This window comes from Orbicella franksi, chromosome 12, assembly GCF_964199315.1.
Source record: "Orbicella franksi chromosome 12, jaOrbFran1.1, whole genome shotgun sequence".
Taxonomy (NCBI): domain Eukaryota; kingdom Metazoa; phylum Cnidaria; class Anthozoa; order Scleractinia; family Merulinidae; genus Orbicella; species Orbicella franksi.
In genome coordinates, this window is record NC_138156.1 from 21,467,311 (window position 1) to 21,481,534 (window position 14,224).

Below are 14,224 nucleotides of genomic sequence, written 5' to 3' on the forward strand. Positions count from 1 at the left end.
AAAGAAAATTGCCTTTTCCAAGACGACATGACAACGCCCTAGTAACCAGGAGCGCTCGATCCGGAGTCCAGCCCGCTAACCATTAGGCCGCTACCGTGCTATGTGCTAGGCAGTTGCCAGTTTTGTATAGATTCTGAACGCGTTACTACGTTACACGTTTACTTCAGTCTGTCGTAAATTGATAAAATGCAACCGTGAAATGAATATATGGCCAGTACGTGGACATCTTGCCGGCTGGATTGTCTATTTACAAGAAAAGAAACTATCTGCAATCAATTAATTAAACTTATTAAATCAATTCAGTCTTTAAGTGAATTTGTTTCATTTGAGTGTGCTTGAAAGGCAGAGGAGCGAAAAAGTCTGGCTATTACAATTTAGTCTCCTGAAAAACTGAAAACATGATTATACAGTGTCCCGTTTGGAAAGATGACATATGCGGGGCATGAGATAACAAGCCGCCAGAGCCTGCTGTGACTCTCCCATTAGAGACGTTAGATCGTGATGTTACCCACCTGCTGGTCAAATTAAAGTGGGCACTGGTACTAATAAACTGGCCACGTCCTATAGAGTTGACAATTTCCCTGAATGGAAGTTAAAGTGTGAATTAAAGAAGATTGCCCACGTCACCGCCGAAAATTCACCCGTTTGCGTGACCAAAGTGGGCCATGTCAGCACCCTTTCCATCAAGGAGAATAAAGAAATTGAAGAAATCAAAGAAGGTTACTGCTGACGTTTCAGATAGCATATTTCAGGCGTTCGGCAGTGTAATACCTATTTCATCCATAAGTATCCAAGGGTAGAGTGACTGCATGCATGTTCATTAGACATAAATTTATTTTGCACGCTCAAAGATTTTTTTACACGCTTTTAAAGCGTGTAAAAAAATCTTAATGTCTTTAATTCGTTTCATTGGTTCAAGGATCGTTGTTCCATCATCATCTGCATACACATTTGAACAAAATATCTCTAACTTAAATTGTCTACCCACCCACAAATCAATTTCTAACATTTTCGACGCCATATTGGATGTTGTTTCACCTGAAAAGTCGAAAGGGCTTGGAGATGAATTAAGTAGTTTCACATGCCCAATATTAAATCACAGAGGAGACGCTTCGTGTATCATGCTCAAACAATGTAATCTCCTGGCAAAAATAGGAAGTAATTTGGCCCTCTATTGTATCACGAGGCTTACTTCCTTGCAATCTCTATCGTAACGCTGGTATTCTTATTTAGAATCGATACCTAAGAGGAGCTAGGACGGAAGCTTGAAGGAAAGCATCCCTGGGTGCGTCACAATTAAGTCGGAAATTTGGGTACCACTAGTCACACAGGGTATTTGTGATCTTCTGGCAGGGGGAAGGAGAAAAAGACTCACGGCTTAAAATTCTAACCATGGTGAATAGTCAGCTATGAAGGCATGTGACGTTAGAATGTCATAAATTTCAAAACATCCGTAATATTGAATCCACCGGTGTGGATTTCATGACTATTCCATGAAATCAAAATATCGTTTTTGCCAGGTATAACAAAAATTAAAAGAGAAGAGAAAGGGTATTAAGGGAATTAAAAGGTGCAAAAAAACTATGTTTTTCCCAAGAAACCTTGAAAATGTCAATAAAAAACAGAGAATTAGATGAGAAAAGTCAAACTTAGGGTAAATAAGCCTGACAAAACAAGGTTGCCATGGAAACAAGGCAGAGACCCATCAATAAGGCTTTTTTTTCTGAGCTTTTCCCACCTAACTTATGCACTCAGTAAACAACTTGTTTCATTGTATTTTGATTACTTTTCTTTTTATCAACGTATAAAGATTCCCCTCACCTTCCAGTCCCCTGGGTACAGGGTACAAATGGTACCTAAAATTTAGTTTCAAATCCGTCAGTAAGAAAATTAATTTCTAGTCTATGGTTTGAAAATATATATTTCCTTTAAATAATTTACTTTGAGATCATTGATTGTTTGTTAATTGTGCAGCTTGTGTCTAAAAATCTCTCCTAAAAAGTAATTAAGAGTTTGACAGGAAGTGCGTAGTAGGTATTTTCTTCAAAAGTGTTTCGTAGTAAAAAAGTCTCAACCTTAGTATTTTTTTCTTGGCATTACTAAACTAAGGGCTGAACTTTGCAGGGATACTAAGACTTCACGATATAAAACATGGGCATGGAAAATATGCGGTCTGAAAAACAGGCCATTTCCGGTTGCTTCCCATATGCCTCAAATAGGACAAAGTTGTAATCACAGCCACAGGCTAACAAAAGATTCCCGTGAGCTAATGTTTTTACCCATAGAAGCCTAAGGATAGGGCATCATAATTATGGTTTTGGTTTTGTCTGAAATTAATTGTACGTTGCTAAAAGAGAGATTGAAAAGTAGCCAAAATTACACTAAAAACCTGCCTCTGCGGACCCCTGAGGGGTTGATATCCAGAACTCGGCTAAAAGAAGGTCGTTGAACCTGAAACTTTGGCATATTACATAAGTCCACATAACGACTTTGTGTACCAATTTTAAGCGAAATCGGCCGACCTTCATTTCCAAGTCTGCCCCGGTCTCTCAGGCAGAAGCTCTTAAATGATAATTCGCTACATGGGTTTCATTCTTGTAAAGACACATAACTCTGTTACAAGAATATAACGAGAGAATATCGTTTAGTTCGAGATTTTAACTTTATTATACTTTACGAAGTTTCTCAGAACGTTTTACCTAGGTGTAATCGAACAGATACATTCGTAAACAAATTCTCTAACCTTTCTGCTCTTGTTGCTCAGACGTTCAGGGGCACCCAACGGAATATTTCGGTAAAATGTCTGTTCGGATGGAAGGTTGCCTAAAAATTTCGAAATTTTTTTTCCCAGCGACGCTCTAGACTTTTCAATCTTTTTCGGAAAACCATAAAGTTTCCCTAGAATTTTCGGAATTGATGTGCTCACTTTTATCATGTCCCATAATTTTCGGACGGTTTTCTTTGTTCTCTAAAATTTTCGTGTGGCGTAATTATTCCGCTGGACGTTGTTGAGTTCGTGCTGGGATTCTACTTGGTTCACGACCACGTCTAAAAATACGATGACGCTTCTAAGATGCTTTAGATCAAGTGGAAGAGTTGATAGCCCCGGTTTATAGCTCCTTTGGTATAACATGATTCTTGATAAATTCACTCAAAATGTTCGCTCGTAAATTGATCTCTCATAAGGCTTGCAGACCGACCCGTTCCGAACACGCTTAACGTCCTTTAGTGTTGGTCTACCTCGAACGGTATGTTCGTTTGTATGTGATTTCATCGCCCTAGAAATCATGAAATCCGTGCTAACTTTTCACGTCGTCAACAATTCCATGTGCTGTACGCATGCACAGGTGACGCATGCGCCTTAGAGACCAGACGGCGATTTGTGACTGAACGTGGAAAAAAAAGAAAACGGAGTCGAAATTTAAACCCAGGCCTCACTGCCTGGGTAAAAACTATTTTTGAACCTCATTAACCCCTTACGGGGCGTTGACACCTCTGGTTAAAATTCACCGCCAGTTGTCACATGGATTATGCGAATTGCGGTGTGATATTTTATTTGTGCACGCGAACTGTTCTTGTTCAGATGGGATCTGGTTTTTTCATCGCAAGTTAGCCTTAGTTCTTGTCAAATTTTCTTCAAGTCAGGACGAAAACGCAAGAAAACGTCTTGCCCATTTTCGTCCTTGAAGAAGCCGAAGAGGCAAAAGTCTGGTGGAACCCATAGGTTCAGCGTCGAACAAGATCTTTGGTTCTGAGCGACCGTGGGTCGCACTGTAACCAAGAAGAATGGTTGAAGGAACTCGAGGACGCTAGTCCCGCCAATGAAGTTGAAGGACAAACTACAACAAGTGCTAGTCGCACGTAATTGCTGGAGAACGGACGCGATTCCAAAACTTCCACAACTAGAGAGTCAAGCGCAGATGTAGGTGTAGACGATGTAGACGTCGAGATTTCCTGTTTTTGGCTTCACGGGGCATGGTTTCAAAAAATGTCTGGAAAACGAAGAAGCCTAAACTTAAGCAACATAATACCAATGCCGCCGACGAAATCTTCTAAGTAAAAGAAATCACGGCAGTTTAACTTAGCAGTTTGTCGCCTCTCGGACGATTTCCCTGCGACGGGTTTCCGTGCCAGAATTGTAGACGTCTGTTTATTTCAAGTTATCATAACCCATTGTTGTGCTATACTGTATCATGCCGACATCTGTCAGGGCGGAGGGGATTTTTAACACCTAATCATACCAATCTTATAAAATGTTTTTCGTCTTTTTCTCGATAAAATAAAACTGCATATAAGGATGAACATTTTTAGTTCGTTTACGCGCGTCTTCCGACGGAATTGGCTGAGATCAAAATCGGCAGGTATGTTCCAAGATACCCCCTTCGAAAAAGGGTGTCGGGCTTTGTTTAATTTCGCTTCCGTCTCAAATTTATGGCCTCCTTAGTAGAAGGAAACGTCCGCATTGAAAATATCAAACTTCAGGAGGCTGTAAAAAAAAAACCAAACAACATCTGGAAAATCGCCGATACCCTTTTTGAGGGTGATGTGTGAGAAAACATTTCCGATGTTAACCGTGCTGCTCCGATAATTCACGCGCGGAAGCCAACCAGTGTAAGCGAAGCAGCGTTTCTGGGTATCTCTTTTAATATCACTGCGACAATGACTTTTTAGACAATTTCAAAGGTATGATTGTATGCAATAACTATTAAGCTTGCAGAAAATGGATAGGTTGATGGGGTTTTCTTTCAAAGCGCCAGCGTAAGAGCGCGATTTCCAAACACTGTCAATCCACCTACCATGATACCTGAATTGTAGAGTTCACAGGTGTTTGTAGGCGGCGATGAAGGCTCAGTGCGCATGCGCTCTAGATTTCTAAGAAATAATACTGAAAGAGCAAGAAGAAGTGTATATTGCGAGTTAATTCCTGTTGCATCTTCATTCAGATCTTGATCACAGTACGGAAGCCGCGTTTCAACGTATAAATATTGTTAAATTTCTAAATTTGGGTTTAATAAATACGTAAGGACCGTCAGCCATTCTCGGAAACATGAACGGCAACGTTTAACAACATCTGAGTTCATACCTTTTTCAAGCCAGTTTCGTAAAAGATTGTTCCCTTGTCAAAACGAAAAGGAGACACACTCGGCAGAAAACATTTTTCTTATAATATCAAATTTTAGACGGAACCAATTATTGGAATAATTCTCTTCCTCGTAGCCAAGTTTGACATATATAACACATAAGTAAACTGTATTGCAGCAAGCGACTTTTTCTTCATAGATTCAGAGGCATTTACTAAAAGAAAGAGCTAGAATAAAACTTTAAAAAAAGTGTTTTCGCAGGTTTAAAATGGGACAAGCAGAGGCTGATCTGATCAATGATAATATATAGGAATCACAATCAAAGTCTCTTTAAGCCAACGCGTGATACAATTCCGAACGGACATGCTCATAATAGACAAAGCTTTTAAGGTAAATAACTACAATCAACTCAATTTGTATCAAATGAGGCAAAATCCACATTACAGTTTTTTTCGTCTTCTCACCTTTATTTAAAACATAGCACAAAAAATAGGCCTAAAGAGAAGAATTTATAAACTAACAACAAATAATCGCCAGATTAGATGACATAAGGTTTCGAATATGTAACGTCTGGCGCGCAGTAGCTCAATCAAAGAAAGTAAATTGTTCCTTTGGACTTATTTTTTTCTTTATTACTCAGGTTCTACCGAATCGGTGAGTGTTGATTGAAAAAGAGTAAAGCGACATGGTTAGAGTAAACTGAATAATAAGAATATCTGTGGATGATAGCTCTCCAATTGGGACTGTTACTGAATGTAGACTCTACAGAAAGCTGGATAGGTTTCCACTGTAACGTTTGACGGCCCAATTATCAACTCTCCACAAAGTATTTTCTGATATCCATGCCAATACCAACCAATACCAACACCGCGCACCAAATATGGTAAGGTACTCAAGTTTCCACGCTGGGTTTCCACTCCAATCCGGGACTTTATAAACCATGGGTCTGATCCAAGCATGTTGAAGCCCTGCACCAAACAACTTCTGTCGATGTTGGGTGGAGTCTTGATGATGGACAGGTCTGCTGGCCATGTCTTAACTCCACTGTGTATAGCTGAGTAAAGCGACGGTGATGCATAATTCATCACTATAGATGTTGCGTTCCTTGACGTGTTTGATGCGAACTTCATGGTGACACATATCTTGGTAAAATTTCTCAGCCAGTATCCAGGAAGTTTGATTTCGTTGTCTCGCCCAAAGGCAGTTTCTCGGTAAGGAACTTTGCTGGTCCATTGAGGAGATTCATAAAAGAACGTGTTCTAAGAGGTGAGACATATTTGCTATTAGCGATCTGACAAAATTATCAACTGGAGGGGTGTGTGGGTAAAGCTAAACTGTAATGGACTAGGGTAGTTGCCGCGAAATTTCTGACAATGTTATATTACCCTCCTAATTTAACTTATCCAAATTTTAAAATTAAGTTGCAGGTAACAGTGAAGCACATGATTGTTACTTGTGCGAACGTTAATTATTTCGCCAAAATGGAGGAGGCAAATCAAATGAGACTTAAGAGGCTGTCTCTGTAAGAACCGACCACTGATTTTACTTCGAAAATTCGATTTTTCTCATAAGCTAGGATTTCAAAGCCGTTACCAAGTCAATCACTAAAATGAGTTTTATTTCATTGAAAATTCCAATTGAAGTTTTCTACGATTGATTGAAGTTTGGTCCGCTCGACACAAGTTTCATGCCCGCCGAAGCTGGAAAAATAGCACATATTGCCGGCGCTTTAAAAAAAATAATATTCGCTCCAAAGTCCCAATTCTTTTTTTCAACTATAGATATATCATAGCAGTTTGTTTAGCCATGTTGCAATTATAATTCAATGTTGTTCCTTCAACGGTTAAAAGAAGATTTCCTACCTGTTAAATCGAGTTTTGAACCAAACGCGAAAATAGCTCTACTTTGCAGGCACGTTTTAAAAATGTGGCAGGGAATCGGGGCTACATATTTTAAAGCCACTTTTACAAGATATTGGACAGGACCATAAAACAAAACATAGCTCAATAAAGTGTTCTGCAGCAGGTATTAAACTGTTTTACGTCATTTTTTCGCTATTGCTGTGTTTGCGAGTCTTTGAATAACGGATTTATTTTTTGTGGGAGGAGGGGGGAGGAGTAATCGGGAAAAATAATTCCCAGAAAAAAAAATATTACTGATGCTTCATACCATTGAACCATTAATTCTCATAATTAGTTCCCACACTCCACGTCCACATCCGGAAACTTTATTCATTCTACATCTTGTTTTCCAAGTGACGTTTCCAATTGTTATGTGGTACTGACCATTTGGACTTGAGCTGCAATAAAACAAAAATATCTTTTATTATGTTTGCTTGGTTGACCATTGAGGTTGAACTGATTGAGAAAACACAGGGCTTTATTGCTGGTTTTCGTGTCACGCCATTCAAAATAGATCGAAATAAAAATCAAAACCGTTCAATAGATAAAGTCCAGAATCTGAGAAAAGAAAGAAGGTAAATATGCAAAGATTCTCGCCAAGATTCAGGTTACAGCAATCTCTCTTATGCAAGATATGCGGAGAAACTTTTTACCAAAATTTATAGAGATTTGTATGGAGACGCCATGCTGGTGCCCATCCGGATGGGCACCAACATGGCGGCCGGAAACGAACAGAAACATCTTTCCGTGAGTTTTGCTACAAAAGCGTAAATTTATCTCTCGAGGAACTCAAAAACATTACAATAATACTTTTTCTAATACAAGAACTGTTCAGATAGCCAAATTCCTCGAAATAAGTCCCGAAATAAGTCACCTTTTAACCAACTCGGCCGTCACGTAAATGCCGTGTCACGCAAAAGCTTAGAAATTCAAGCGTTGTCTATCACAAAACCAAGAACCCATTCGGAGCAAACATTTGTATGAATATTAGTTTTCAGCTGTTCTTATACATCATGAAAGTAAAATATAAGGAGAATCAATAGTTTTGTAGTTTGAATTTTGGTGACGTCATGTGAAAACCGGCAATAGGATAAATTAATGGAATCATTAGGTGGCTTCAGGAATAAGTTTTTATCATTTTCCTGTAAATATTCAAATTTTGTAAGTACCGTATGTCAATTAGTGCTGCTATTTACTAGTGTCCCCAGTAAGTCTATCTAGGCTAAACACATAGACACTTAAATAAAGGTTTTACTTACTTCAAAGGGATGGATACAAACCTGTCTTTTTGTAGGATGTCGCTGCAAGATGTTCCCGTGATTTTGTCTTTCCCTTTGAAAATAAATAAAACGGTGAGAAGTTACTGGAAAAGCATCAAACAATATTTTTACACACTAAGTTACAGTCTCGGGGTAGCAAACACAAGTTGATGACGACATCTCAGTCGTCCAACGAGCCTGAGCCTGCAATTCCATCTTCCAGGTTGCTAAGCAACATAACGGATTCTCGTTGCGTCATGTGACAAATTGCGAATGCTCTTTACGTTCCTATGGGATGATAAGAATCGAAACCTTATCGGGTGTTCAACATAGATCGATTTTTCCAATACAGTTTACTGCCTTACCTCGGTCAACGTCAGTATTTCCTTTGTTTTTACCATTTGAAGAAGAACAGTCCTTGTTATTCTTGTTGATTGGCCGGATGGTTACCTAGAAGTAGCATCGCACAGCTTTGTTTATCGGCAGTTTAATATTTTCACTTCACCTTTACTTTTTTTCAATGCAAAAATTCTTCCCTGATTTGAAAGAATTTAGTCACGTGCTCTGCGTTTTCACACGTGTTATAACTGTACAGAACATTATAGATAAATAAATAAATTTACAATATTTAGAGAGGAAGCCACATCAGCCTTATCTGGTTTTTATGCAGGTCCTCTATCCTAGTCGAATTGAAATTTGGAGATTCTCGTTTTTGTGGAGGGAGGAAAACCGGAGAACCCAGAGAAAAACCCTCGAAGCAAGGCGAAAACCAACGGCAGACTCAAGCCACATATAGCAGCGCGGGCCGGGATCAAACTTGAGAGACGATGCTTGCTCAAAAATTATACCTCAGCAATGAACAGAAAAATAGTGAGGGTTAAAACCACGATCAAACTGTAATGAAGTTTGTCTTCTCTTGCGTTTAATTTCCGCTTTGTGATAGTTAGATCCGGAAAGTGTTTGGTTTTATTTCCTTTAACGCCTTCACTTTAAAATGTATATTCAAATTCATTAATATTTCATCAAGTTTAGAGAAAGGTAACGGTGTTTGGATATCTGATCTTAATTAGCATAGGGTCAGTTTATGGTTTTACTTCTCCGTTTTCTCCTCAGTTTTAATTTCGTTTGGAAAGATTATATCAAACATTCAAAACCGTGCTTGGAAATGCGCGTCAAACACGGTCTCTCGTGTTTGATATTTTACTTGAAATTGATTTTCAAGCGACAGCGTTAAATCACTGTTTAATTAAATTTTTGAAGGTGGCGCTTTTGTTATTTAAATAATCATCATTTCATTATCAGTGGTCGTTTTAAAGAAAATTTGTAAGAGTTTTCTTTTCCTCCGTATTTTTCATTAATTACTGCTATAACCTTACAGAAATGTGTCAAATAACGTAAACAAGGAAACTAAAATTGTTCTGAAGTAATGTGTTATCAGATTTTCATTGATATTGTTGTAAGTGAAAACAGTTAACAATAAATTTTGTCAAAGAGATCTTCAGTTAGCTTCATGTTAGGGAAACTATTTCTTTTACACAACACTGTCTAGAAAGGTAACACATTTTCTGAACTTGAAATGAAGGAGATATATATGCTCAAAACAGTCTATCGAAGCGGGCAAGTTACACGAACTCGTCGTAATTCCAAAAGCTTGTCGCAGGGTAATTGTCTTTATTTGTCAAGTTGTGGCTGGAAATTTATTTAAGTTTTGCAGTCTATTATTCTACGTTCATTTCATTGCATTTGCGAGGAGAAACCTTTACACGCATACTGTAAATTACATCAGTACATTACATACAGCTTGACACTTTACACCTACATTGTATACTACACAACTAGAAAATACTGCTAGAAATTTAGTGCTTACCTTCCTCATCTTCAAAATTCTCGATGGCATATTGTCGCCGTCTGCGTAAGGCTCAGTTGAATCTTTCTCCTTTTGATACAATGAGCATTTCTTAGAGTCTCTGTTGAAAGTCGCTTCATCGCAATTGCCTTTTGTGCTGCATCGTAAGGCGCAAGTTAGCTCAGTTTCAGCTTTGGACTCAGAAATAGGCTCGGAGTCTGCATGCAATCGTTTTGGGAAGGAAAATGTGAAGTATGAAGAGCAGAGCTCGCGTAGATGACAACAACAAGTGAAACTGAGTAAAACGATACCGGTGTGGATTGTCAAGGCCGTCATACTTTTCTCCTGCGAAATGAAGCGTTTATTTACTTGCGTAAGCTTTTGCGATGTATGTTTTTCATTTGCATACAGATACTTTTACAGATGTTTTTGGCTAGGCAGCGTGTGTTGTGTTGGAACCAATAACAAGAGAACAATCAACCTTGGCTTTGCCCGCTGATTGGCTAAAGAACACTGCAGCTGTTTTGCTTTTCAGAGTCATTGACAGATGACTTAAGAGACTTGATTTCTAGAAACACACAGCAAGTTTTTTTATTAGCTCACGTTGATCTTAGCTTATTCATCAGATTGATAGTCGTGTGTGCTGTGATAGTCAAAACTATTACTTTGTCAAGAAAGGATTAAGGATAAGATAGATTATTATACATTGAACTTGCTATCTCTTTTCTGATTGGCCGAAAGCGTTCAGTGAATTTTCGAAATCAGCGCCTGTGACGTCATCTAGCTACAGATTATACAATAATCATGGCAAGGACACTCAAGGTCACGGGTAATCATGTCATGTATGACCGCGGTGCATGATTTCTGAGGGTAATCATGTCAAGTTCGCGCGCTTTGTTTTGCTTGCCGTTAGTGAGGAAGCAAAAACATGACTTCCATTTTGTTTTTCGTTCAATGTATAATAAAACAATTATTAGATTCGTTTTTTGTGATATCCAGAATAATCAAGGTAAGATAAGATAAGATAAGAACTTTATTAACGTGTCGAAGTCGCTAGCATACAGTGTATATTAATTGGGGACACCTAATTACGATTACTTATCTAATAATTAATAAAATATGAAACACATGTACGTATGTAAGTGTTTTAAAATATATATATAAAACAAACAATGAGTCATGCAATAAGATCAATTGTTAGTTGTTACATAAAGAACAGTCTCTACAAGTACTGTCCAGCAGGTCTCGGTAAGGGTTATCAGCCGAAGCCTTCGTCTTCGGCTGATAACCCCTACCTCAACCTTGATTATTCTGGATATCACAAAAACCTCATCCAATAATTGTTTATAATCCCCCGTGTACATACATACGTTTATTGCAACTCCGAAGCTGCGCTTTTCAGTCACAATATTATGTAAATACAGTATTATATAAAAATACAGAAAAGCTAATATACACTAGTGCTACAATACACTGGATCTAATATACACCAGAGCTTCATTAAGATATAAAAATGAAAATCAAAAATTTTCCCATGCGTAGTTTTCCATCCAGTAGACGACGACTGAAAGCTAGTTCACATACTCAGCTTCTTTCAAGTCATTGGAAAGATTATTCCACAATTTGCATCCGCCACAAGAAAATGAACGCTTTACTGAGTCCTTATTTACAATATAATCCCTCTCAAGTTATTTTTGCATATCACGGTTATCCGGTTGTCCCACGGTAATGTTACCCCACGAGTTGCTCAGATGTGTTCGTGCAGAATGAAAATGCGTGTAAAGATGCTTGGGTGCGGCTGTCCAAGTGAGCAAAATTCGCGTAAATCTGGTGTAAGTTACTATTGTAAATAGCTGAAAGTTGGAAACAAAGTGAATAACGAGTAGAAATGTAATGACAAAATGTAGAGTAACTTATTTACAAGTGGTGTGTTGTACGAAATAAGTAGATTAATGCAATAAGTACAGTAATGTAATAAGTAGAGTAATGTAATGTAAGCTAGTTTAGTCCTGTACGAGTGTGGTGACTTTAAATAAACGTTTATTTATTTTTTTTTAAAACGAAATTCGCGTCACAGCATTACCTACTTCTACACTCTGAAACCCAGAGTGATCTAAAAATAACTTGAGACGGATTACATTAGGAACAAGGCCTGTATAGAGGATCGACTCGCTTACTCTTCATCCTCTCTTGACTTTATTAAGTAAGATTTCACTAAGCTTCACATGAACCACCTGCTCACTTCTATCACATATTTGGGGCTTTGACATCGCTGCTCTTAGCAGTATAACTAGGCAGCACGTGAATGCAGAACCAAGTAAAATAACCTCGCTCTCTAAGAGTTGGGTTTTCCTTTTTTGGAACCTTTGTGTTAATTCAAAACTTTACACAATAGCTCTAAAACCACTACAGAGTCTCATCTAATCAATAGTTATAAACAATATAGGGAATTGCTCAAAATAAGCATTATCAATAGCAATGGCTGAAAGGTGGATTGTGAAAGGGTTACTCAGCCAATTACGTTGTAAACATTGATTCAGTTTTATTAACCAGTTGGTGGTTGTTGTTCTCAGTATTATTTGTTCCTCGTGCAAGCTGGCGTTAACAACTAATTTTGCAATAATACAATCTCACGTAAAGGTTTTACGCTTGGCCATGCGGTCCCCTTTGATCGTCGGCATTGTTTCAACATTGATTATTTCGTAACAGCTGTATCCTAAGTCATAAAAGACTTACTAAACAAATCCAATAGGTCAAAACACGTTGACGTGAACATCCAATCTAAGAACGTCCAATTCCAGTTTTCCCTTTTGAAGGACGTTTCAGCTCAGTGCAATAGTTCGCGAATTCTCCTCTAGAGGATTGAAAGCTATACAAAAGAGGCTGAAGACGAGTTATTCTCACTTCTACGAAGTCGTCAATACGTGCTTTTAATTTTTTCAGCCTAGCAGTATTTGTTATTTAACCATTCTGTGTTACTTGTTGTACCTGCAATGCTTGAACTTGATTTCTGTGGCGCCATACGGCAAAATAAATTTTGAAATAAAGCATCGCTGAGAATGCGAGGCAAACTATTCCTAAAATGTCGAACAAGAAATGCAAGAAATATTCAGAGAGACCAACATTGAGTAAAATAAAAGAACACAGAACACTGACAGCAAGACTTAGAAGCAATGTTTTAAGAGGTTGTGGCAACGATAAAGTTTTTCTTAGCGCCTGGATTGTGACGCTGTTAAAGATGATGGCGCTAATAGTTATAGGAAAGCGTTCAAGACACAATTAACAATGCAAGACCAATCTAAAACTTCGGGTGCTTTCCATTATGCCAAACCGACCATTCAGAGATCAGTGGAAATACCCGAGGAAAATGGAACGTCATTTTCCGATCAAACCGGGCCAACCGATAGGAATGGCTCTTTCCATTTTTTTATTCCTTTTCCGAATTCCCTAATTAGGACAAAGAACCGGTCTGTCAAAAATGGAACAGGGAATTTCGTCGAAATATTCCGACCGAAATAAGTGGACCACCTCCAGAGGTGATCCCGAATATTCCGGTCGGAAGAAACTGAAACGGACCCAATCATTTGAATTCCGACCGAAATTTCCGGAATCTTTGACATAATGGGAAGCACCCTCCATCTTCCGTACTCGTGGGCTGGTGTAGCATTAATTCCTCAAAATATGGGTTTTCATCTCCTTGAATGATTTCAATCCTTACGGTGCTTTTCCCATACTGTATATTTCTCGTGAGCTCCTGGATTACCTGACGCACGCTTAGAATAAAATTGTGTTCTCGAACACTTCTGTGACTTGACCATAACTCTATTGAATAAGAATTGAAAGAAAACTTTCAAAAAGTTCTGTCCAATTTTGAACTCAGAAGGCGTTTACTTATAAATAACTCAGTGAAGTTCGTCGAAATTTTCATGATAAACCGGTCATTGTAAGTAAGAAAAAAAATATCTCAAATCAAGTTTCAAATTCCCTGGTTTTGTTTAAAGTCATTATAGAACAAATAATCTGACGTTGTGTCGGCATAATACAAAATCTAAGGATATTCACAAGAATATTTTCCGCTTAACATTTTGAGAAAAATAAGAATATTCAGGCTGGACCAGAAAAACAATATTCTTATAA

General features: G+C 38.2%; 2 protein-coding genes across 2 annotated transcripts; both read right to left on the reverse strand.

Annotated features, from left to right (window-relative positions):
• Positions 1-5,827: 5,827 nt before the first annotated feature.
• LOC145462305 (putative skeletal organic matrix protein 5) lies at positions 5,828-7,723 on the reverse strand. Its single transcript, XM_081445804.1, has 3 exons — positions 7,716-7,723; positions 7,251-7,380; positions 5,828-6,340 (listed from the first exon to the last, which is right to left on the reverse strand). The coding sequence occupies exons 1-3, from the start codon at positions 7,721-7,723 to the stop codon at positions 5,828-5,830; spliced, it is 651 nt and encodes a 216-aa protein (XP_081301930.1).
• Positions 7,724-8,073: 350 nt separating this feature from the next.
• Positions 8,074-10,722, reverse strand: LOC145463994 (uncharacterized). The gene is made up of 3 exons (XM_081447790.1): positions 10,109-10,722; positions 8,607-8,691; positions 8,074-8,314 (listed from the first exon to the last, which is right to left on the reverse strand). The coding sequence occupies exons 1-3, from the start codon at positions 10,421-10,423 to the stop codon at positions 8,238-8,240; spliced, it is 477 nt and encodes a 158-aa protein (XP_081303916.1). The 5' UTR covers positions 10,424-10,722; the 3' UTR covers positions 8,074-8,237.
• Between the last annotated feature and the right edge of the window lie 3,502 nt (positions 10,723-14,224).

Bases quoted from the DNA above. Each gene is read 5' to 3' on its own strand.
- LOC145462305 (XM_081445804.1), bottom strand. The intron at 6,341-7,250 runs GTATGAAGCATC...CTCACCTCTTAG, and splicing joins TGAGAATTAATGGTTCAATG to AACACGTTCTTTTATGAATC.
- LOC145463994 (XM_081447790.1), bottom strand. From the start codon at position 10,423: ATGACGGCCTTGACAATCCACACCGGTATCGTTTTACTCAGTTTCACT. The intron at 8,692-10,108 runs GTAAGCACTAAA...TGCTACTTCTAG, and splicing joins GAATTTTGAAGATGAGGAAG to GTAACCATCCGGCCAATCAA. The intron at 8,315-8,606 runs GTAAGGCAGTAA...TTATTTTCAAAG, and splicing joins AAATACTGACGTTGACCGAG to GGAAAGACAAAATCACGGGA.